This window comes from Coptis chinensis, chromosome 8 (genome assembly GCF_015680905.1).
Source record: "Coptis chinensis isolate HL-2020 chromosome 8, ASM1568090v1, whole genome shotgun sequence".
Classification (NCBI taxonomy): Eukaryota; Viridiplantae; Streptophyta; class Magnoliopsida; order Ranunculales; family Ranunculaceae; genus Coptis; species Coptis chinensis.
Window position 1 is genome coordinate 93,964,320 of NC_141463.1, and position 24,148 is coordinate 93,988,467.

The 24,148-nt window shown below is 36.6% G+C and overlaps 2 protein-coding genes across 2 annotated transcripts; both read right to left on the reverse strand.

The window, feature by feature from the left end:
• Positions 1-33: 33 nt before the first annotated feature.
• On the reverse strand, positions 34-21,426 carry LOC147484567 (putative LRR receptor-like serine/threonine-protein kinase At3g47570). Its single transcript, XM_086575646.1, has 5 exons — positions 20,899-21,426; positions 19,817-20,243; positions 926-1,006; positions 324-593; positions 34-192 (listed from the first exon to the last, which is right to left on the reverse strand). The coding sequence occupies exons 1-2, from the start codon at positions 21,404-21,406 to the stop codon at positions 19,840-19,842; spliced, it is 912 nt and encodes a 303-aa protein (XP_086431772.1). The 5' UTR covers positions 21,407-21,426; the 3' UTR covers positions 34-192; positions 324-593; positions 926-1,006; positions 19,817-19,839.
• Positions 8,939-23,809, reverse strand: LOC147484568 (uncharacterized). The gene is made up of 5 exons (XM_086579767.1): positions 21,638-23,809; positions 15,297-16,824; positions 11,210-11,413; positions 9,161-9,319; positions 8,939-9,017 (listed from the first exon to the last, which is right to left on the reverse strand). Exons 1-2 carry the CDS (start codon positions 23,583-23,585, stop codon positions 16,475-16,477), a joined length of 2,298 nt encoding a protein of 765 aa, XP_086435893.1. The 5' UTR covers positions 23,586-23,809; the 3' UTR covers positions 8,939-9,017; positions 9,161-9,319; positions 11,210-11,413; positions 15,297-16,474.
• Positions 23,810-24,148: the final 339 nt, after the last annotated feature.

The following is a 24,148-nucleotide window of genomic DNA, read 5'->3' on the forward strand; positions in this document are numbered from 1 at the left end:
CATGTCCCTCTGGACCTGTGATGCCAAGATCTATCATCCTTCACTTCCCTTCAGCAACAACATGTCCATTCTCTGCATGAACCAAGGCCAAGGCACCAAGAGACTTGCACTTTTTCAAGCCTTGCAGAAGAAGTTCATCGCTGATCATAAGAGACCCTTTGTAGGCAAGAAAGAACTTAAAAGAGTTTATACCTACAAGTCAGAAATGGAACCTTCAGATGGTGTAATCAAGGGAAAGAAAGGTAGATTATCCAGCACTGGTGCTTCAACATAAGAATGGTGACGAAAATCAAAAGTACACTCTAACAGCTAACCATGCCAACCTTTTTCCCTGACCATGATCTTCATGTCTCTTGCAACTACTTCATCCCACTTTGTGATGGCCATATGGAAACCATAATCCATACATGATCTTTGGGCTTTTTTTGTATAAGCTTTGAATCCTGCAGATAGACTTCCATTTACTGGTATAACAAAATCAATGTGCATTGTTGTTCCCCCAGCTAACGTAGCAGCCTGACCACTGAAGAAATCATCAATAGTCTCAGTACCCATGAACTCCATCCCCAGGTGTGTGTGCTGGTCGATACCTCCTGGTCTCATCAGAAATAAATATTTCCAAACTTTATCATGTTAAAATTTAATTTTGAAGTACATAATTTTGTAGATTGATTGTGCTGACCAGACATAAGGGGACTAAAACCCTTTTAATATATACAAAGTACAACTCATTGGTTTACATGTATAGAGTATAAGGAGGACCACATGTAGGAAAGACGACAACATCAATTCTCTGGTAACGTATTATACATAGGACGTACACCTCATGTCCATATATATAGCTATAGCAAAGTTCTGACTAGAACAATATAACATCTAAATTTCTGCTATAAAAGTTAATAATAGTCAACTATTTCTCCTGTACGGCAAAGTTCAAAAAGACAAAAGATTCACCGAGCATGGCATACTTCCCAGTTGCGACGAGAATAGTTACATCATCACCAACCTGTAAAATGCAAACTAAATTAGATCCATGTGGAATTCATTTTAATAATTTTTACATGTGTTGTGATGTACACTAGTTGCAGTGAATCAACAAATCATTGCTAAGTTATGCAAATGCAGTGGTGTCTTACTAATAAAACACATTCCCAAAGGCGCACTAACTAAAATAACCTTATCACATTGATGTTAGGTTGCACAATGACTATAGTTCCATTCTCAACATAAACATCGGCAACTGGGAATGTGTTATGAGTTATGACAATGTCTTGTCTTTACATAAATATTTCAATTAATTTGCACATATCGAATCTCTAACTATTCCTCAAATTTTCTCTTTAACCTTATTATCAAAAAAAAAAAAAAAAAAAAAAAAAAAAATCCCTCTAACCTTTTGGGCTCTTCTTTCCGCTATCTTGGGAAGGACAGAAAGACTTGTAATGCATTTTTCTCTTTCTTTCAAGAATATGTTTTAAATTAAAACTTCTAACTGAAGAGTTGGATTTTGAAACAAGGCCAAGAACTCCACAAGAGCTAAAACTATAGAATAACGAGATTAAAATCGTAAAATTTAACAAAACAATATTCGCTACAACTAAATTTAGTTGCAAACTTTCGACACAACTTTACGAGGGAGTAACTTTTACACTAATGCAGGATGATGGTAACAATTAATTATGAAACACTTGCAAAGAGTAACTTAGAGTTCACCTGGAAGCGCCTATCACGACCTTGTTTTGCACTACCACCAGCTGAATCGCCTTCAACTATAAAGATCTCTATTAGAATGTATGGACAATTTATAAATATATTTTTCATAAGAAGACACCATCAAATGTAACAAGTACCCCATGATTAACAAGCACAAAGGTAGTTATAATTTTATGATCATTCATCAGTTGAATGATTTGTTTTTAAATCAGGCTTAGACTGAAATAGCTTACTCTAATACCAATAATTTCCCCTGTGGCATTTATGAAGGATATAACATTCATGTATCCAACTTCTGAAGGAAATAAAATTTTCAGCCAATCAGATTGATCATCATAATTATCACTCATCCTAGTCAATCTATTAACTGTTCAAATCATCCTTGACATTTATCACACATTTATCATCCTCATCGTAGAACAGTAATCATGAGCGAGTAGAGTAGAGGAAGCAGAGCATACCAGATTCTGCAGGATCTGTAGAACTTTCCAGGAAGAGAAGATGATTTTAGAACACTCTCTTGGCTGCCAGAGCTGCCTAAATAAGGAAATACCATATAATGCATCAAACAAAGGGTACCGCTAATTGAGCTTCAAAAAATTAGTAAAAACACTTTTATAGAAAGCTACCTTAAGAGCATTTAAAGATTTGGAGAGAATCAAATCTAGTATATCTGGATGTAGTTCTAAGTACTCGGTGAGATACTCTTGTACCGATTGATCGACCACTTCTGGGTTACCCAACCTTGTCTTTTAGAATCGAAAAGAAGAGGAAAGTCAAATAAGAAATGATGATCTCAAGCGAGCAAGTGAGAAGTTTCATCACCATGTAAGAAATGAATATACATTTTGGTTGAAGATTATATGCATGAATAATCTATTGAATAAAACAACGAAACAACACGCACCTTAGTTTGCCCTTCAAACTCCAGGTTTGGGACCTTTACAGAGATTACACATGTTAATCCCTCCCTTACCTGTTCTCCACTCAAGCTAATGTCCTTTTCCTGGAATAGTACAAACCACAAACCAAAAACATTAATTGTACTCAAGAACATACCAGAGAAAGGTGATAGACATAAAATTAGTTATTCAGTTTTTGTTTTTTCTGAAATTTTAATCAACCCCTTAGTTGGAATTCAAAAATTAAAACAAATTCAATCAGTACTTAGCCTAGGAATACTAAATTTTATGTTAGGTTTGCCATTTTAGTTTATTAGTCCATCTGCTTCACTATGAGTCTATGACGTCCCAGGGACATGCAACATTCACTTTATGTAAGTTGAAGCTCTCATCATTTGATTACCTAAATATTGAGAAAATTTGATTGCAACAAAGAAAACCCTGTCCATATCACTGATCTTACTTGGCTATTAATACAAGTGGTGACATCATGCAATCATTAACCACAGCTGCCTCGAAATTCTGGTTGGGCCAATGAAATATAAAGGGATTCAATCATAGCTTACAGTAAATACATACAGTGCAGAATGAGTTTTAGAGACATATGTTGAAAAATGGTGGCCAAATTTAAATAACATAGGGATTGTAATAAAAAAGTTATTGACAAAAGATGATTGGGAGATATAAACTGAGGGGGGTACCTTGATAAGTTTCGACTTCTTCCCAAGGTTATTGAGTGTTCTTGTCAATGAAGCTTTGACACCATCGATATGTGCACCACCATCAACTGTTCTTATGCTATTAGCATATCCAAGCACTGTATCTGAATATGCATCTGAACACCTAAAGTCTGAATCAGACCTTAGAATGATGGATATAAATATCTTACCATTGGAGAGCTAAATCGATTGTGATGCCTTCTACTTCTTTTCTGAAGCCAACAGTATCATGACTTGGTTTCTGGACAAAAAACACCATTTAGCCATATTGAGGTAAGCATGGCATGAGGCGAAAACTTTGATTAAAAGCTGAATGCTCTACAACACACGTTGGAACCATAGTGTCTTAACCTATCAAGAGAGAGAGAGACCTATGTATATTGTTTGAAGCTAAGTTACATTGAGACAGATAGGTGTGTCCGTATCCAACATGGATACGAAGTCTCTGACACAGCAAAAATATTGGGGTAATATAAAAAATTGAGGTATATCACATGCAATATGTGTCCAACACGGACACGTGAATACATGTCCGACATGGATTATTCTCAAAGTATGGTGTGTCTATGGTATAACATAAAATCGCACATTTAGAAAAAGAAAAAGAAGCTCCATAAGATGATCTATAACTATCTATAGTACCGTTTTTTCTGCAGTCATGTTTTCTTCAATCCTGATAACTAGAAAATTACAATTAGCTGCATTATCAAAATATTTTATGAGTACAGCTTGACTTAATAGATCTTCTGTATAAAATAGTTTGAATGACTGAAATTGTTGCTCCATTCAATGAAGTGCTAGTTGTCAAAGACTCAAGAATATTGTGAATCGGTATTCTCCTTGAGATACCTATGTCCCTTTTTATAGAATAGCAAATGATATTTACAAGATATTACAATATATCTTCTAGGATATTTACAAGATATTCTCTAGGTTATTTTGGAATGGAATACAAACAAATCTAGAGAATCTAGGGATATGCTGGCCGGTGTGCTATATTAAGAAGAACCCCCTTTGATACCCTCCCTCAAATTGATGTTGGTGAGTCAACAAGCATCAATTTGCTAACAAGGAACTGATGTCGTTGTCTTGTCATTGCCTTAGTAAAAATATTAGCGACCTGATGTTTGGTAGGAATGTGAGGCAGAGTAATAACCTTTTCTTCATAGGCATCGCGGATATAATGACAATCAACCTCTATATGTTTTGTTCTCTCACGAAACACTGGATTTGCAGCAATCTGTATAGCACTAGTATTATCGCCATGGAGGGGAGTTGGGTTGGTTTGAGGAAAACCTAACTCGGAGAGAATCCCACGGCGGACCACTTCGAAAGGAGGACCGACATGGCCCGATATTCAGCTTGATAGATGATTTTGACACACAATCTTGTTTCTTACATTTCCATGAAATAAGCGAATCACCAAAAAACACCATCCTCCCAATCGGTTGTAGATCGTCGAGAATCGACATCACCTTGTCAGCATCAACGTATGATACTAGATTGAGTGCTTTGCCATGTGGAAAAAATAATCCCGATGGGGAGTCCCCAAAAGATACCGTACAAATCCGACGAACGGCTACCATGTGAAGATGTCGTGGGTGAAGGCATAAACACGCTAACTTGTTATGAACCGCATAAGAAATGTCGTCTAGTAATAGTGAGATAAATTAGGCTTCCTACTAATTGTCGATATAAGGTAGGATCATCAAGAAGGTCACCCTCTTCCTTTCTTAATTTTACATTCACTTCAAGAGGAGTATCAACTGAAGTGGTGTCTTCCAGCCGTGCAAGGTGGACTAGATCTTGTGTATACTTGTGTTGATTAAGAAACAACCCATGTGGTTGAGAGCGAATCTCTAAACCAAGAAAATAAGTGAGTGCCCCAAGATCTTTCATCTGAAATACTGTATGTAAATATTGTTGCAGCTTCGTAATAAGTGTCACTTCTGAACCCGAGATGATAATATCATCCACATACACCAATAGAAAGACCATGCCATCTTTACTCTTGTGAAAAAATAAGGATGCATCATATTGACTTTGGGTAAATGAAAACCCGAGTAGTGTGCTGCAAAACTTTTCAAACCATGCCCTGGGAGCCTGCTTAAGACCATACAAAGAACGTTTCAGCTTACAAACGGAGTTAGGGGTAGGAAGTGTCATACCAGAAGGAAATTTCATGTAAATCTCTTCCTTAAGATCCCTATGCAAGAAAGCATTCTTAACATCCATTTGGTGTAACTGCCAAGAATGTGAGGCAGCCAAGGCAAGAAGAACCCGAACTATAGTCATCTTGGCAACAAAAGGCAAATGTCTCATCATAATCTATGCCATACTCTTGTCGGTTGCCCAGGGCTACTAATCGAGCTTTGTAACGTTCCAAAGAACCATCAGAGCGAAGCTTAACAGAAAACACCCACTTACTACCAATAGGATTCACCAAGGAAGGACAAGGTACTACATCCCATGTTTGATTTTGCTCAAGTGCATCGAAGTTCACCGCATGGCCTGTTGCCAACATTCATGTGCCACTTGTTTATAAGAATTAGGAATGGAAATAGAGGAGAGAGTGGCAGTCATGGAAATATGTGAGGAAAAACCATACCAATCAGGAGAATGAGAAACTCGGGTAGATCGTCTAGGAACAACTGCCAGAGAGGGTGCCGGATCAATCGTCACAGGAGAATCAGGAGGGTCCAGAGAAGGAGTAACCAAGGGGCGAGAGCGTCTAGTATAAACTAGACCTGGCTGAAATCGATTTGTAGGTTTAGCAGGGGTGGAAAAATCAGGAAGAATAGAATATATAGAAGGCGCAGGATCCGCATGAGAGAGAAAAAACTTTTGATTTTCAAAGAAAACAACATGTCGTGAAATGCGTAAACGATGAGCGTCGGGGATCATAACATAAAAACCTTTCGATGAGAACTATAACCCGAAATGCACATTTCACAGTTGAGCGTAAAGCTTAGTTCTTTCATCGCGGGGAAGATGAACAAAACAAACACAACCAAATGTATCTTTGATTAGAATAACGAGGATGATTCCCAAATAAACGAAAAATATGGTGAAACATTATCAAGCACGGGAGTAGGCGTCTATTTATGAGATAAACAAAGATAGATAAAGTTTCACACCAAAAACGAGGAGGAACGAGGATTCTAGAAGTAAAACCCAACCATGTCAAGAAGATGTTCGTTTTCACGTTCACCCACTCCATTTTGTTGTGGAGTAGCCGGACAAGATCGCTGAGAAAGAATGCCTCGTTCTTGAAGAAAGTGTTGAAACTCATTTGACGATATTCGCCTCACGAATCGGATCGAAGACTCTTGATAGAGGAATTGAATTGATTGTTAATGAGTGCAAGATAATTTTAAAAGATTGAGAAAACCTCGCTTTTAGCACGCAAGAAATAAATCCGGCCAAGTAAACCTACTATAGTCATCAATGAAGATTACAAAATATTTGTATTGTGCATAAGAGATGACAGGAGAAATCCCCATACATCACTATGCACAATATCAAAGGGTCGAGAAGCATGTGAACCCAGATGAGAAAAAGGTAGACTTTTGCTCTTAGCTAGTTTACAAGAAGAACAATCAAAGACAACGAATCAAGGGAAACGAGTTTTATTGTATAGAAAACCAGATTGAAACAATGTATGAAGTACCCAGAGGATTAGGATGGCCTAGGCCCTATGCCATGCCAATCCTCAGGACGCAAATTAGATCTAGTACAAAAAGAAGACCATGCAGGAATGAAAGAACTAGATTGGGGATGTATGACCAATGGAAACAATCGCCCCTCCTTAGGACCCTTCACAATTGTCTCCTGTGACATTTGATCCTGCACCACACAACCAGACGAAGAAAAAATCACATTACAATTATTATCAACAAGCTGACCAACAGAAATCAGATTCGTAGATAATTGGGGAGAAACCAAGACATTTTTTATAATGGGAGAAATGTCACCCACAGCAGTAATAGGTAGAGAGCTACCATTTGCCGTGTGAATTTTAAGAGGACCAACATAGGATTTGAGATTCTGAAGAGAAGTTGAATTATTTGTCATATGATTGGAAGCCCCCGAATCGAGATACCAAGGTTGAGAGGATGATTTTTTGTTACCTGAGAAGCCTAAAGCCGAGAGTGCAGAAACAATTTGGTGTAACATATCCTGAGAGAGGTGAGGATGTGGCAGCATGAGCATGAACAATAGGAGCAGGGGAACCAGAATTAGCAACCGCAGAATAAGCAGTATCCTTCCTTCTTGGTGGCCGGATCCGACACTCACTGATGATGTGACCAGACTCCTTACAATAGTTGCAAAACTTCTTAGTGCAATTTTTGGCTATGTGTCCAAAATCCTTACAATTTGAAGCATTGAGTAGTGGTGGATCCCATCTCTTGGATCGATGTTGAGCACTATAGGCGACACGAGGAGTGACAACAAAGCTGTTCCATAGAGGCCAGTGAGTAGTCCTCGTTCTTCACGAAATAAATCCCCAAACACACAACCAAAGAAGGAACGGGATCTCTGTTCATTAACCGAGACCTCCGCGAGTTCAAATTCTGACCTAAGTTTCATAAGAAACTCGATCCATTTTGCTAATCTCATGTACTTGTTGAACAATATCCAACCCATTAGTAGGAAGAGTCGCAGAAATAATATCTGAATATTCTGCCCACAAATTGGAAAAACCAGAATAAAATTCTTCAATGGACAACGCACCTTGAGAGTAGTTATCCATTTCAAATTCAAAATTTGAAACCGGGCGGCGATATTATAGGACGATGGTAGATGGTCTTCAAGTAAGTCCACATTGCATGAAAGAACATCTTGTAGGCTTGCGTTTAGGAGAATCTGGGGTTCCACAGATCCAAGGATCCAAGACATAATTTTGGCATCTTTGGTATCCCAAGAAGTGAATTTGGCCGGTTCTTTCACAGCATCAGGGGCAGCAGTAATGCCATCCAGATGCCCAAGAAGCTCCTTTCCCTTTACAAATAACGCGAATTGAAAGGTCCAGGCAGAATAGTTCTTCCCAGTGAGCCAAATGCAAATAAAAACACTTTTCTCACAAGACAGATTGAGAAAATACAATAACGCCAAGAAAACAAAACCCCACCTAGACTGTCGTGAAAGGCTCAACCACAATACCAAGAAAACGAAACCACGCAACGCTAAGAAAACGAAAACAAGAAAAAATGTTTCTTTTTTTTTTTCTTTTTTTTTTAAAAAAAAACAAGGGGTCCGATACCATGTCATAGACTCAAGAATATTGGGAATCGGTATTCTCCTTGAGATACCTATGTCCCTTTTTATAGAATAGCAAATGATATTTACAAGATATTACAATATATCTTCTAGGATATTTACAAGATATTCTCTAGGTTATTTTGGAATGGAATACAAACAAATCTAGAGAATCTAGGGATATGCTGGCCGGTGTGCTATATTAAGAAGAACCCCCTTTGATACTAGTAAGCTAGCTACTAGCCTACTAGTGAAATCTAAGTAATCTTTCTACTGCCATATAAGAACATGCCCAGCTAAATTATCTAAACAAGGTTATGAACAATTGGAAAACTAAAAACTTACCTTGATGCGTCGTATGCCGAAAATATTCGAACGATAGAGAAGACCCGCAAGAACACCACATATGCCTGGCAGAATAGATCTTTTCCACGATGAGAAAAGGAGTTGTGAGGTGACAGTAAAAGTACAGTTAGCATTTAGCTGAGAGCAAAACTAATTCATGTCGAGCCAGCCTAGAAATTGATAAAAAGGAAAAACCATGAAGTAGTTATAGAACCAACTTACCTGAAGACCTGCTAAATATACAAATGACTTGTCAGAGAAGTTAATTCCAAAATTGCGAAACCGTGTCGAAACTGGCTATATCAAAGTAGAATGGTACAAATTAAGAAAATATAAGATCACAAAGTCCAGATGCTCAAGGAAGGATGTTCAAGGAAGGATCTGCAAAATCAAAGAAATAAACTTCACCCTAATTATTGCTTTACAATCCTTTTAATAAAGAAATCCATCAAAAAATTAAGTGCTCAAAAAAGAACTGGTGAACTCTTCAAATACTATGGTCCAACAAACTAAAAATTATGATCAATATGAATCTCGAATCTATGCAACTGCAAATGTATATTAAACCAGATATGAACATCCCACAGATTGGAGAAACATGTTTTCAACATAAAAAAAACATGAGGTGTCATCCAAATATGCAACAGTGCAGATCAAACTTAGCCTCTTTCTAGATAACCATTATGTCTAATGCCAAACATAAGAGTGAGACAAACAAAAACATAAAGAGTAGAAAAGGATAACCAATCAGGTCGCTACATGAAAGATTTGTGGATGTTTTGGCTGGAGAAACAATAATGAGGTTTTAGGTCAAAGGTCTTTAGTCCTAGACCATCGTATGAGGATAAGCATGACTCGGAAGCAATAATTAGTCACAAGCTCTTACATCTTTGTATAGAGAAAATAGTCATGGTTCTACGGTTGTCCATTTTCGTCCAACATTATTGAAATTGTTTGGGGCATGAGATGTTGATAAACATGCATAGTCATTTAGGCCCTCAATGATATTCATGATCTTGTAATGACATAAAATTAACTTGTAATGATATTCATGATCTTACTACTTAGGTAATGTCAAATCCACACCTAACACCCAAGGGAGTAAAAACTTCAATAAAAACTACTTAGATAATATTCGTCATCTTACTACTATGAATTTGCTACTTATGCTGATTTAGATTTGTTAATTAATGTAAGTGATTCCGTAGTAATTGTGAGATAAAGTTTCAGTAGTATCTCACTTTTTAAATACATGCTGTATAAAACGCTCACAATTTTTTAGTTTAATAAAATATTGCGAGTATATCAAAGCTTTTCTGTTAACTGACAAACGACTGAAGACTTCAATCAAATCATGTGAGACCCGACTATATTCAAAGAGAAGCAAGTATATCAAACCAATCTACTAAAGCACAAGATGAAATACACATTCGCCCCTGAGTAAGCAATAATACAAAAGTACATAAGCATGGAACCAAATAAAGACATCATAGAAAAAACAAAAACTCAGTCTGTAGGTAAAGAGATCTTTAAAGAGGAGTTTTGTTTACAAAATCAGTCCCTGGAATGAGCCTAATTGGAACCTGAGTTGAAAACTGCGAAGTGGAGCAAAAAACGACATGAAAATCCTCGCACTTTACACTCTTCTAAATTCTAAAACACAAATTCATTAATTAAGAACTGAGATATAAATTATGGAATTCTTAAAGACCATGACAGATGGAGCTGAAACAATTAAATGAGTTCTCAGATGTCGAAGAGATGGTATAATCCACCTCAAATGCCGAAATACTCGAAAATGAAATCAAATTCAACCAACAGCTTTAACAAATAACACACATACCCTGAGGTGGCCTCTAGTGTATTTAATTTGAATGATAACAATATTTACGACAAAATTGCATGAAACTTCAGAATTTTATGTCAAAGATGATACACATGACACGCCTCTTATGCTAAAAGTCAATCTGGATAGTGACTAAGGACACCGGGTCATACATTGCCTTCCAATATCAACCATGAAATGTTGAAAACATATAAAGGAAAAATTCAGCTATTCAGCTGAATCAATAAAATTTGGGAACAAGAAATTCAACCACAAAAATATTCAAAATAAACTTCAAATTTAATAACAATACTGAAAGTACCACAAAACAATGCCCCTAAAATCCTTACCAGCTCAATAAGCGTAAAATACATTTTGAATAAGGTACCAACTCAGTCCAAAGCATAAAAGATAATTGCAAGAGAATGAATGAATTATTCACTTACATATTTTCATCCATTTTGAGCCTCTTGCAGCTCCTTTTCACTCTTTCTCTACTCAACTGTAAGTCCTTAGTTTAAGGTTTTTTTGACGTGCTTAACATCTAGCGTGAACATCCTATAATAATCATGCGCCGCAACAATCTACAATGCAATACATTACATACTGAATCACATGTAACTATTCTGAATGTACCTCCCAAATGCTAACTGCAGATGTCACGCAATTTTTACCCAATGAATATATTCCAATACAGTAAATGTGCATCTCGAAGCAATAGATTCTGTACAATAAAATGTAAGCAATAGATTTGACAAACCTAGAATGTGCATCTATGGAATATCAATTGCAATGGTTTAGATTAGCGAAAATATTCCAAGGTCGTCATGAAATGTATATATATATATAAGACCGACGTGGCAGCTCCTGTTTTGGGGAAACAAATTAACATAGTAATAACAGTTTGAACTAACCTCACATGGTAACCAAGAATTATTAGAGTCCATTAGCTTCACAAAACATATAAATAAAAGTACTATTTTTTTAATGTTTCATAAATTTACAATCAATGCTTCATACAATTTTAATCATAAAAATGTTTCAACTACTAAATGGAAGGATTGATCTCATCAACAACTTTTTTTTAAAAGAGAAAGAAAGAAACCAAACAATTTTTTTCAACATAGGAAAGAAATCGCAAACAAACGACCGTTAAATGAAAACTTCAGTGATGGAAGGAGAATAGGACATAAATGGAGGAAAAATTACAAAGCAAAACACTGACTTCTTCTGCTCTATCTGTCTCTTTCCCATTCAATTATTTAATTTATTTGTAAGAGATATGACTTAGCCTTTCAATTAAACCGTCATTGGAGTCAGTTACGTTCTACGCAAATCGTAGTACCAAGAAATGTGTCTCTGATAGTGTGCAATTCCCTGCAGACATCTCTAATATCCATTCTCTCTGATGGTGATTCCACAGAACATGCAACCCCAATTCTGACTATTGCAGTCATGCACTCTAGCAGTTTTGTTCTTCTATGACTACCGATTCTGATGCTATTAGTCTCTCCTAAAGTGTCATCTCCTTCAGATAAAAGTATTGGATCTACAATCTTTATAAGTTGAGCTTGCAAACCGTTGCTAGCATAGTTATGGAGGCATAAACCGTCTTTAAACATCTCATCGGTTGGTCTCCTTCCTGTGGACATTTCTAACACCATAATTCCATAATCAGATATCGCCACACCTTGTATGGATGCATCAGCTCCCATACCATATTCTACAATATATACATCAATCACTAGTTTTTAGTAAACCATTTAAATGAAATATATATATATATATATATATATATATATATATATATATATATATATATATATATATTTTCATTTAAATGGTAAGAGCCATTGGCCAGCAAAAAGAAAACAAAAAAGAAGAAGAAGAAATATAATAGTAATACCGTAATGTTTTACATCGATTCTACTTTAGAGAGATTAAAAAGGTCCTCACAATCGTCAGTTAAGATATTAATAAAAGTAACCAAACTAGCTTAATTACCACCACATCCACAGTTCGTTCATCATCGATCTTTTGAATTTTAATTCAACTAACATGGACTGAAAAGTAATTAGATCAAGTTAATAGATTCTCTGACAACTTTTCATTTGCACTAATGTCCAATTCCTTTTTTCTCTTTTAAGATATCTACATAACTATTTTTTTTCGATTGACTATCTAAATAACTATGCTATAAGCTTTGGAGCTTAAAACATCCAACTATCCAAGGCCCTCCTATAACTGGGGTGTTAATGGCGTCGAACTTAACTAGAGAAAAAAAAGGCAAAAAGAATTGAGTTTCACTAAAATGAGGCTGCCCAGAAAATTATAACTAATGCAATATACTAGATATTGATTTCATGCATTTATGAATTAGAAAAAGGACTAAAATCAACATATGTTGATCTTTAAATTCCTACCTGGAGCGGCATAGCCAATAGATCCCTTTATCCCTATTGAGGTACTCTGATTATCATGCAAGTTCTCTATTGATTCCGAAAGAAGCTTTGCTAAACCAAAATCACCAACATGCGCTACCATATCATTATCAAGAAGCACATTGCTTGGCTTTAGATCACGATGAATAACCAAAACATGGCATTCGTGATGAAGATAGCTAAGCGCAGAAGCAACATCAATGGCGACATTTAGTCTTTGAACTAGGTTCAAATTCGATTCTTCATCTTGTTCGCTAATCTCTTGATGCAACCACTTATCTAAACCTCCATTTGGCATGAACTCAAAGACTAGTGCTTTAAATTCATTTCCTTCGTAATCCACACTAGAGCAAGAAGTTAGAATCTTAACAAGATTTCGATGGCGGATATTACGCAATGATTCACACTCTGCCACGAAACTCTTTAAAGCTCCTCTCAATTGAAGTTTGAACACCTTAACAAAGAACAACGGTTTTCAGTATTGGTTAAGCATTCCCTTATACACACTGCCAAAACCACCTGAACCAACAAAATTAGCTGGAGAAAATCCACCAGTCGTTTGAGAAAGATCTCCATAAGAGACCTTGAGATGCCGATCACTAAACGATGGTAAAGAAGCCGTTTTAAGTTCACTTTTTCTTCTCACGTAAAATATTAGAGAACCTGATGCCAAAAGAATGAACACTGCCACATTGATCAAAATTGCGATCTTGGAAGGATTGGACCTTCCTTGTTTTTCAGATTTCTTAATTGGGCATGGCAAGCAATTGCGTTAGCCTCGTGTATACCCCCCACAGATCGAATTCCCAAAGAATTGAAAATTTTCTTGCAATTCTAAAGATTCCGCTCCTTTGGTACCTCACCTTCAAGTTTATTGAATGATAGATTCAACCCACCGGAGATATGGAAAGTTCTCTAAATATTTTGGAATTCCACCAGACAAGTTGTTCCTTGATAGATCTAACTCTTGGAGATTCTTTAAAGAACTCAAAGATTGAGGAACTATCCCTTCAAACAAATTTCCGTCCAAGTATAAATTTTCCAGACTCAAACACTCACCAAGAGTACTAGGTATTAAACCAGACAGCTTATTTCCAGATGCCTTGATATCAACAAGATTTTTTAGTTTTCCTACTACTAAAGGTAGGGAACCAGTTAAGGAGTTCATAGAGAAGTTAAGATAAAGCAAAGAGGAAAGGTTAAAGATCTCTTTTTAGGTAGGGTACCATTTAGGTTGTTTTTTCCGCACCGAAAATTGCAATCGGGCTAAGAGCACCAAGACATGAAGGAATGTTTCCTTCCAAATTGTTCCTTCCTAAAAACAATTTAATCAATTTAGTATTGTTTGCCAGAGAAGATGGGATCGGTCTAGACAATTTGTTTTCTGACAGATCTAAACCCTGTAAACTATGAAGTTTTCCAATTGAAGAAGGAATACTACCGGAAAAGTTATTAGACTCGAGAGATAATATAAACAAATTGACCAAGTTCCCAATCCCGTCTGGGATAATTCCAGATATTTGATTGCCTCCTAGATACAAATCCTCCATTTGGTTGGAGAGATTGGTAATAGAGTTCGGGAAAACACCTCCAAAATCGTTTTGGTCCAAGCCCAAATTCTTTAGATTACTGGAGTTGGTCAAATAAGTGATAAAACTCAAATCATGAGCTTCTCCTGTTCCTAGCTGATTGAGTTCAAGATTTATCCATTCGATAGTTTGAGGGAATTGAAAATCCTTAGGAATTTGTCCTTTGAATTTGTTATCTCCAATATCAAATATTTGAAGTTTAGAAGCATTAGCTAATGAAACTGGGAGTAGTCCAGAAAGTTGGTTTCCACCACCATAGAAACCAACGAGATTAGGAAGAGTGATGCCCATGTCTATTGGAAGACTACCACTAAATTGGTTAACGGAAATTGCTAATTTATTCAGGGATGAGCTGTTGAAAATTGGTAACGGGACCTCACCAGATAGTAAATTACCTCCAACATAGAAGATTTTTAAGCTTGACAGGCTACCAAAGCTGGATGGAATACTTCGAACCAATTTATTATAATTTGTGGAGAAGGCTTGAAGCGACGAAAGATTACCTAAAGAAGAGGGTAGCACTCCTGTCAGATTGTTTCTTTCAATAATCAAGACTTCAAGCTTTGACAATGAGTCAAGCTCTGCCGGAATATTCCCTGACAATTTGTTCCAACTTAAATTAATGTACCGGAGTTCAGTACATTGGGTTAGATTGACTGGAATTTCTCCTTCGAAAGTGTTATCGAACAGATAGAGTTCTCGAAGACGAAACAACCGACCAATTTCTTGTGGGATCTCACCGTAGAATATATTGTGTGTTAAATTGATGAACCTTAGGAAAGTGAGGTTTCCAATATGAGGCGATAACGATCCAACCAAACTCTGGCTGTAAAGATCCAAACTTATGACTCTTTGATGATGCTTGCCGCATTTAATGCCTTGCCACTGGCAGAAATGGAAAGATTGGTTCCACGAGCTTAAGCCGCCTTGAATTCCATCTCTAATAGCGATTAGAGAGTGAAGATCAGTCTCATTTCTATAGGTGGCCATAGAAGGTTTTGTTAGTGACATCAATTGGTTAAAGAGTAGGAAGATGATGTAAAAGTTAAATACTGTAAATGCCTGCAGGTTTGAAATCATCTTTGCGGATTGTATAAACTAAAATGTATGTGGTGTAGTAATATATAGGAGCATTGCTTGTCAAGATCTCCATTAGTAATATATGTGGTGTAGTAATAAACTAGAAGAAGAAGTTGAAGGGTTGAGAACGACGGGGTTTAATAATGTAAATGCCTGCAAGTTTGAAATCATCTTTGCGAATTGTATAAACTAAAAGGTATGTGATGTACTAATATATAGGAGCATTGCTTGTCAAGATCTCCATTAGTAATATATGTGGTGTAGTAATAAACTAGAAGAAGTTGAAGGGTTGAGAACGACGGGGTTTAATAATGTAAATGGCCTGCAAGTTTGAAATCATCATTGCTAATTGTATAAACTAAAAGGTATGTGGTGCTAATATATAGGAGTAATATATAGGTATGTGTCAAATCTATACACATCAAAATAAAAAATTGTTTCCACTCAAGCCCAATATCTTTAGATTACTGGAGTTGGTCAAATAAGTGATAAAACTCAAATCATGACCTTCTCCTGTTCCTAGATGATTGCGTCCAAGATTTATCAATTCGATAGTTTGAGGAAATTGAAAATCCTTAGGAACTTGTCCTTCGAAATTGTTTTATGGAATATAAAAATCTTGGAGTTTAGAAGCATTAGCTAATGAAACTGGGAGTAGTCCAGAAAGTTGATTTCCTGCCCCATAGAAAACAGCGAGATTAGGAAGAGTGATGCCCATGTCTGGTGGAAGATTACCACTAAATTGGTTAACAGCAATTCCTAATTGATTCACGGATGAGATGTTGAAAATTGTTAAATGGACCTCACCAGACAGTCTATTAACTGAAACATCGAAGTATATTAAGCTTGACAGTCTACCAAAGCTGGCTGGAATACATCCAACAAATTCATTTTCATCTGCATGGAAGGTTTGAAGGGATGAAAGATTACCTAAAGAAGGGGGTAGCATTCCTGCATGTTAGATTGGTTCTTCCAATACTCAATGATTCAGGCTTTGACAATGAGTTTGCTCTGCCGGAATATTCCCTGTAAATTTGTTCTAACTTAAAATAATGTACCCGAGTTCAGTACATTGGGTTAGATTGACTGGAATTTCTCCTTCGAAAGTGTTATCGAACAAAAGGAGTTCTTGAAGACGAGACAACCAACCGGTTTCTTGTGGGATATCACCGTAGAGTTGATTGTGCTACAGGTCGATGACCCTTAGGAAAGTGAGGTTTCCAATATGAGGCGATAACGATCCAACCAAACTCTGGCTGTAAAGATTCAAACTTATGACTCTTTGATGACGCTTGCCGCATTTAATGCCTTGCCACTGACAGAAATGGAAAGATTGGTCCCAGGAGCTTAAGCCGCCTTCAATTCCATTTCTAATAGCGATCAGAGTGAACATCAGTCTCATTTCTATAGGTGGCCATAGAAGGTTTTGTTAGTGACATCAATTGGTTAAAGAGTAGGAAGATGATGTAAAAGTTAAATACTGTAAATGCCTGCAGGTTTGAAGTCATCTTTGGGAATTGTATAAACTAAAAGGTATGTGGTGTAGTAATATATAGGAGCATTGCGACGTGTAGTTGGTCTTCCATTTTTTTTTTCTTGCCTATCAAGATCTCCATTAATATTGCCTTTGAAATCATCTTTGCAAATTATAGAATTAGGAGCATTGCGAGGTGTACTTGGTCTTGCTTGTCAAGATCTCCATTAATCTTGCCGTGTAGAATAATTTGTCAGATTCATTTTCAATCTAATGTCGAGTAGAACTCAAAACTGGTTTATCTGGATTCTGGAGGACGAATAGAGAAAGGAGAGGAAAGAGTCAAACAAAGATGATGATATGGTGTTTTTGCTCCATATATTTTCTTAATAAATCATTTTGCATCATCCACATGAGCATATTTCATTAGATTCAAGTGCATAAGCAAGACATTTTTTCCACTACACTATAGTACTTACTTTAGATTCAAGTGAACTTTTAAGTCTCCACGGAGCCAAACCTTTTGCGTCTTCATAGTTGGATAGGCTTACTAGAGTCTAGAGGTCCAGAGCTCTTGTATTTTTCTTTTCTCTTTTTCTTTTCGTTAATATATTCTTTCTTACTGAGCAATAAAAAGAAAAGGAGTACTCACAAGCACTCTGTATCTAGAGTGTTGAGGGTAATTAGCTTCTTTCTATTACATTTCATTCTTCTCACTTGTTGAGATGATACTCATCAAGTTCATATCAATATATCATTAGGGCAAGCTCTAACAACTCTGCACTCTTTTGTGACTACTTCCAGTTGTTGGCAACATTAGAAAAGCTGCCACATCTTCTGCTTAGTCGGTTTATAACATAAAAACAACACATGTATCTTCCCGCAGATTGATATCTAGTGACTAGAGCTTTGATTTCTTTGCGTGGCTGAATGAAGTTGCAGACACTGTTCAACTTTGTTAAATAGGGTAAGTAGCGTTTAAAAGGTGGTAGAGTCACATGGTTTCAATGTGGTGCAGTGGCTGCCTCTTCGTTTGTTCATTTAAGAGATTCTGGTACCAAGAGTCCAAGACAACCACAACCGTGAAAACACTTCAGTTTTAGTTCAGAATTTTGTTCTGCGGAAATTGGCCTTACGTAAGAGTCCAAGACAAACAACGTACAATGCAATAGTAATGCATATTTGTAATCAGCACATTTTAGAAAAGAATGACAATTTTATAGCTAGTATCTCATTGTTATACATAAACCAACACATAATTATCCCCTTTCGGGATACATTATAAACTGCTGAGATATAAAGGTAAAAACTCATCGTAAAAGTCGTCTATAGACATAGTGTCTAGAACATTAGTTCCGGAAGGAGCTCAGACAATAAGCCCACAGTCCAATTCGAGGAAGTCCTACGCCGCCCATGTGATTCAAGAAAAAAGTAGAATGTTTAGGTCTTTCCTTTGTGGTAAGGCTCATGTTTCCTACAAGTAGTAGGAAGACCACATTTAGTATCTGCAAACAATTAGACCAACTCCAGTGGTTTTAGTGGATACACCCCTATATTCTCATTCTACAGTGGATAGGGATGCAGTTATGAGCGATAGGATGGTTCTGACTCAGTTAGAACTTATGAGTATGGGACGCCACTGGAAATGGCTTCTGGTGTTGGACGTCAGGCCAGTGAGAGTGGCATCTAGTGTAGTCAAAGTTTCAAACGATAAAATTTTCGAACTAAAGTCCATGTGGCCGGATAAGGATTGTGTTCCATTGGGAGTGGTGTCTGCTCGCCTCTGAGGCCAGACCTGAGCCACTCTGCATATTTAGTTGCATATGCACACTGCGAAATTCGGTTGCAGATAGAGGAATACGGGTATGGAGGACCATTGGAGGGACATTTTCATAGTTTTACAAGGATAAGGAACCATTTGAGTTGGTCATAACTCTTAACAAATATTGCACAATAACCAAATTGATACAAAATCACCAATAACTTTCACCTCACAAAAGTAGAGCATATGGCCGCTATCTTGTCAATCCTATACTGGTTGGTAGGATATCCTATACCGCTATCTTGTCTCTTTTAAATTGTCAAGCAGCGAATATTTATTTACCAGGATCTGATTATGAGTTATTAAATAGTAAAACGAAAAAAAATTCGCAATTTTAGGGACGATTCCTAAAGGACCCAATGAATTCCTAATTGGAAGTAGTGGATCCCTTTTATTTGATTTTTTTGTCACATTGTTATATTTCAAAGCGTTGAATGGACCTATTCGAAAACAACCTTTAACACATGTATGAAGAATATGCCTTCAATTTCCTTTTTACTCAAGTTATAAATGTTTCTAAACAATGTTCTATGTCTCATAGGAACAATAATGAAGGAATAAATACAGAGCAAAACACTGATTTCTTCTGCTCCCTCTACCTCTTTCATATTCAGTTTATCATTTATTTGTAAAAGATGAGATTTTACCTTTCATTTAACCGTCGTTGGAGTCAATTACGTTCTTCGTAAATCCTAGCACCAAGAAATGTTTTTCTGATAGCGTTCAATTCTCTACTGACATCTCTAATATCCATTCTCTCTGACGGTGATTCCACAGAACATGCAACCCCAATTTTGACTATTGCAGTCATGCACTCTAGCAGTTTTGTTCTTCTGTGACTGCTGATTCTCATGGTATTAGTATCTCCTAAAGTGTCATCTCCTTCATATAGAAGTATTGGATCTACAATCTTTAAAAGTTGATCCTGCAAACCATTGCTAGCATAGTTATGGAGGTTTAAACCGTCTTTAAACATCTCATCGGTTGGTCTCCTTCCTGTGGACATTTCTAACACCATAATTCCATAACTGTATACGTCACCTTGTATGGATGCATCAGCTCCCATACCATATTCTACAATATATACATCAATCACTAGTTTTTAGTAAACCATTTAAATGAAATATATAATGGCTCTTAATATATATATATATATATATATATATATATATATATATTAAGAGCCATTGGTCAGCAAAAAGAAAACGAAAAAAGAAAAAGAAATATGTTAGTAATACCGTAATGCTTTACATCCATTATACTATAGAGAGATTGAACAGGTCCTCACAATCGTCAGTTAAGATATTAATAAAAGTAACCAAACTAGCTTAATTACCACCACATCCACAGTTCATTCATCCTCAATCTTTTGAATTTTAACTCGACTAACATGGACTGAAAAGAAATTAGATCAAGTTGATAGTTTTTATTCTCTCTAACAGCTTTTTATTCGCACTAACAATTCCTTTTTCCTCTTTTAAGATATCTAAATAACTATGCTAAACATCCAACTATCCAAGGCCCTCCTGTACCTAAATTAGCTCGTGCAAGTGGGGTGTTATGGTGTGGAACTTAACACGGGAAAAAAGACGCGAAAGGATTTGAGTTTCACTAATATGTGGCTACATAGAAAGATTATAACTAATGCAGTATACCACATATTGATTTCATGCATTTATGAATTGGAAAAAGGACTGAAATCAAAATATGCCGATATTGAAATTCCTACCTGGAGCGGCATAGCCAATAGATCCCTTTACTCCTGTTGAGGTACTTTGATTATCATACAAGTTCTCTATTGATCCCGAAAGAAGCTTTGCTAAGCCAAAATCACCAACATGGGCGACCATATCATTATCAAGAAGCACATTGCTTGGCTTTAGATCACGATGAATAACCAAAACGTGGCACTCGTGATGAAGATAGCAAAGAGCATAAGCAACATCAATCGCGACATTTAGTCTTTGAAATAGGTTCAAATTCGATTCTTCATCTTGTTCACTGATCTCTTGATGCAGCCACTTCTCTAAACTTCCATTTGGCATGAACTCAAAGACTAGTGCTTTGAATTCATTTCGTTCATAATCCACACTAGAGCAAGAAGTTAGAATCTTAACAAGATTTCGATGGCGGATATTACGAAATGATTCGCACTCTGCTATGAAACTCTTTGAAGCTCCTTTCAATTGAAGTTTGAACACCTTAACAGCAACAACGGTTTCATATTGATTGAGCATTCCCTTATACACACTACCAAAACCACGTAACCAACAAAAAATTAGTCGGAGAAAATCCACCGATTCGGAGAAAGATCTCCATAAGAGACCTTAAAATGCCGATCCGCCGAATGATTGCGAAGAAGCCGTTTTAAGTTTACTTTTTATTCTCAAGTAAAATATTAGAGAACATGATGCCAAAAGAATGAACACGGCCAGACCGATCACAATTGCTATTTTGGAAGGATCGACCTTCCTTGCTTTTTTTTTCTTGCTTTTCAGATTTGTTAATTCGGCATGGTGGCAATTGCAGTTCACGTATACCTCCACAGATATCAGAATTTCCAGCTACTGAAAAATTTCTTGCAATTCTAAAGATTCCGTTCACTGGTACCTCACCTTCAAGTTTATTGAAGGATAGATCCAACTGCTGAAGATAACGAAAGTTCTCTAAATATTTTGGAATTCCACCAGACAAGTTGTTCCTTGATAGATCCAACCCTTGGACATTCTTTAAGGAACTCAAAGATTGAGGAACTATCCCTTCAAACAAATTTCCGTTCAAGTATACATTTTCCAAACTCAAACACTCACCAAGAGTACTGGGAATTAAACCAGACAACTTATTTCCAGACACCTTGATATCAACAAGATTTTTTAGTTTTCCTACTTCTAAAGGTAGGGAACCAGTTAAGGAGTTCATAGAGAAGTTAAGATAAAGCAGAGTGGGAATATTAAAGATCTCTTTAGGTAGGGTACCATTTAGGTTGTTTTGTTCCAGTTCCAGTTTTTGCAATTTAAGAGCACCAAGACCGGAAGGAATGTTTCCTTCAAGTCTGTTCATTTCTAAATACAATTCACTCAATTTAGTATTGTTTGCAAGAGAAGATGGAATCGGTCCAGACAATTTGTTTCCGGATAGACTTAACAGCTGTAAACTATGAAGTTTTCCAACAGAATATGGAATACTACCGTAAAAGTTATTAAAATCGAGACATAATAGAAACAAATTGACCAGGTTCCCAATCCCTTCTGGGATAATTCCAGATATTTGATTGCGTCCTAGATACAACCTCTCCATTTGGTTGGAGAGATTGGTAATAGAGTTCGGGAAAACACCTCCAAAATTGTTTTCGTCTAAGACCAATATCTTTAGATTACTGGAGTTGGTCAAATAAGTGATAAAACTCAAATCATGAGCTTCTCCTGTTCCTAGATGATTGCGTTCAAAATTTATCATTTTGATAGTTTGAGGGAATTGAAAATCCTTAGGAACTTTACCTTTGAAATTATTTTTTGAAATATCAAATATTTGAAGTTTAGAAGCATTAGCTAATGAAACTGGGAGTAGTCCAGAAAGTTGATTTTCACCCCCAAAGAAGTTAACCAGATTAGGAAGAGTGATGCCCATGTCTGGTGGAAGACTACCAGTAAATTCGTTATCGACAATTGCTAAGATATTCAAAGATGAGATGTTGAAAATTGTTGAAGGGACCTCACCAGACAGTCTATTAAATCCAACAGAGAAGATTTTTAAGCTTGACAGTCTACCAAAGCTGGCTGGAATACTTCCAACCAAATTATTTTCACGTGTAGAGAAATTTTGAAGCGACGAAAGATTACCTAAAGAAGGAGGTAGCACTCCTGTCAGATTGCATCTTCCAATGGACAAGGATACAAGCTTTGACAATGAGCCAAGCTTTGCCGGAATATTCCCTGACAATTTGTTCCGACCTAAGTCAACGACCTTGAGTTTTGTACATTGGGTTAGATTGACTGGAATTTCTCCTTCGAAAGTGTTATTTAACAAAATGAGTTTTTGAAGACGAAACAACCGACCAATTTCTTGTGGAACCTCACCGTAGAGTTGATTGTCCCATAGGCGGATGAACCTTAGGAAAGTGAGGTTTCCAATATGAGGCGATAACGATCCAACCAAACTCTGGCTGGAAAGATCCAAACTTATGACTCTTTGATGACGCTTGCCGCATGTAATGCCTTGCCACTGACAGAAATGGAAAGATTGGTTCCAGGAGCTTAAGCCGCCTTCAATTCCATCTCTAATAGCGATTAGAGAGTGAAGATCAGTCTCATTTCCAGAGGTGGCCATAGAAGATTTTGTTAGTGACATCAATTGGTTAAAGAGTAGGAAGATGATGTAAAAGTTAAAAACTGTAAATGCCTGCAGGTTTGAAATCATCTTTGCGAATTGTATAAACTAAAAGGTATGTGGTGTAGTAATATATAGGAGCATTGCTTGTCAAGATCTCCATTAGTCTTGCCGTGTAGAATAATTTGGTTGCCTTGTAGATTAATTTGGTAATCACGACCATTTTCAAGTTGGTGAAAGTGTGATTTTTTTTTCTTGTCGTTTTTAGTGACATCAATTGGTTGAAGAGTAGGAAATGATGTAAAAGTGCCTGCAGGTTTGAAATTATCTTTGCGAATTGTATAAACTAAAAGGTATGTGGTGTAGTAATATATATAGGAGCATTGGGAATTGAAGTGTACTTGGTTGATTTACAAATGTGAATCCTCCGTTTCGGCCTTCAATTTTTTTCTTGCCTGTCAAGATCTCCATTAATATTGCCTTTGAAATCATCTTATTAAGGTCTTGCTGACTCAATGAGCTTGTTGACGGAACAAAGGAAGTGCAGAAGCAAGACATTTTTTCCACGACTTTATAGGGTGGATAGGCACAACAATACTTTTATAATCGGGATGTACAGACTTCATTGTTTATGGATAGTACAATATTCAAAC

What these genes read in the sequence shown, in the direction of transcription:
- LOC147484567 (XM_086575646.1), bottom strand. Translation starts at nt 21,406, where the DNA reads ATGCTCAATCAATATGAAACCGTTGTTGCTGTTAAGGTGTTCAAACTT. An exon ending in TATTGGCTATGCCGCTCCAG is followed by an intron (nt 20,244 to 20,898) that starts GTAGGAATTTCA and finishes TATATATTGTAG; the next exon opens with AATATGGTATGGGAGCTGAT.
- LOC147484568 (XM_086579767.1), bottom strand. Translation starts at nt 23,585, where the DNA reads ATGATTTCAAACCTGCAGGCATTTACAGTTTTTAACTTTTACATCATC. An exon ending in AGAAAAAAAAAGCAAGGAAG is followed by an intron (nt 16,825 to 21,637) that starts GTCGATCCTTCC and finishes TCTAACATGCAG; the next exon opens with GAATGCTACCCCCTTCTTTA.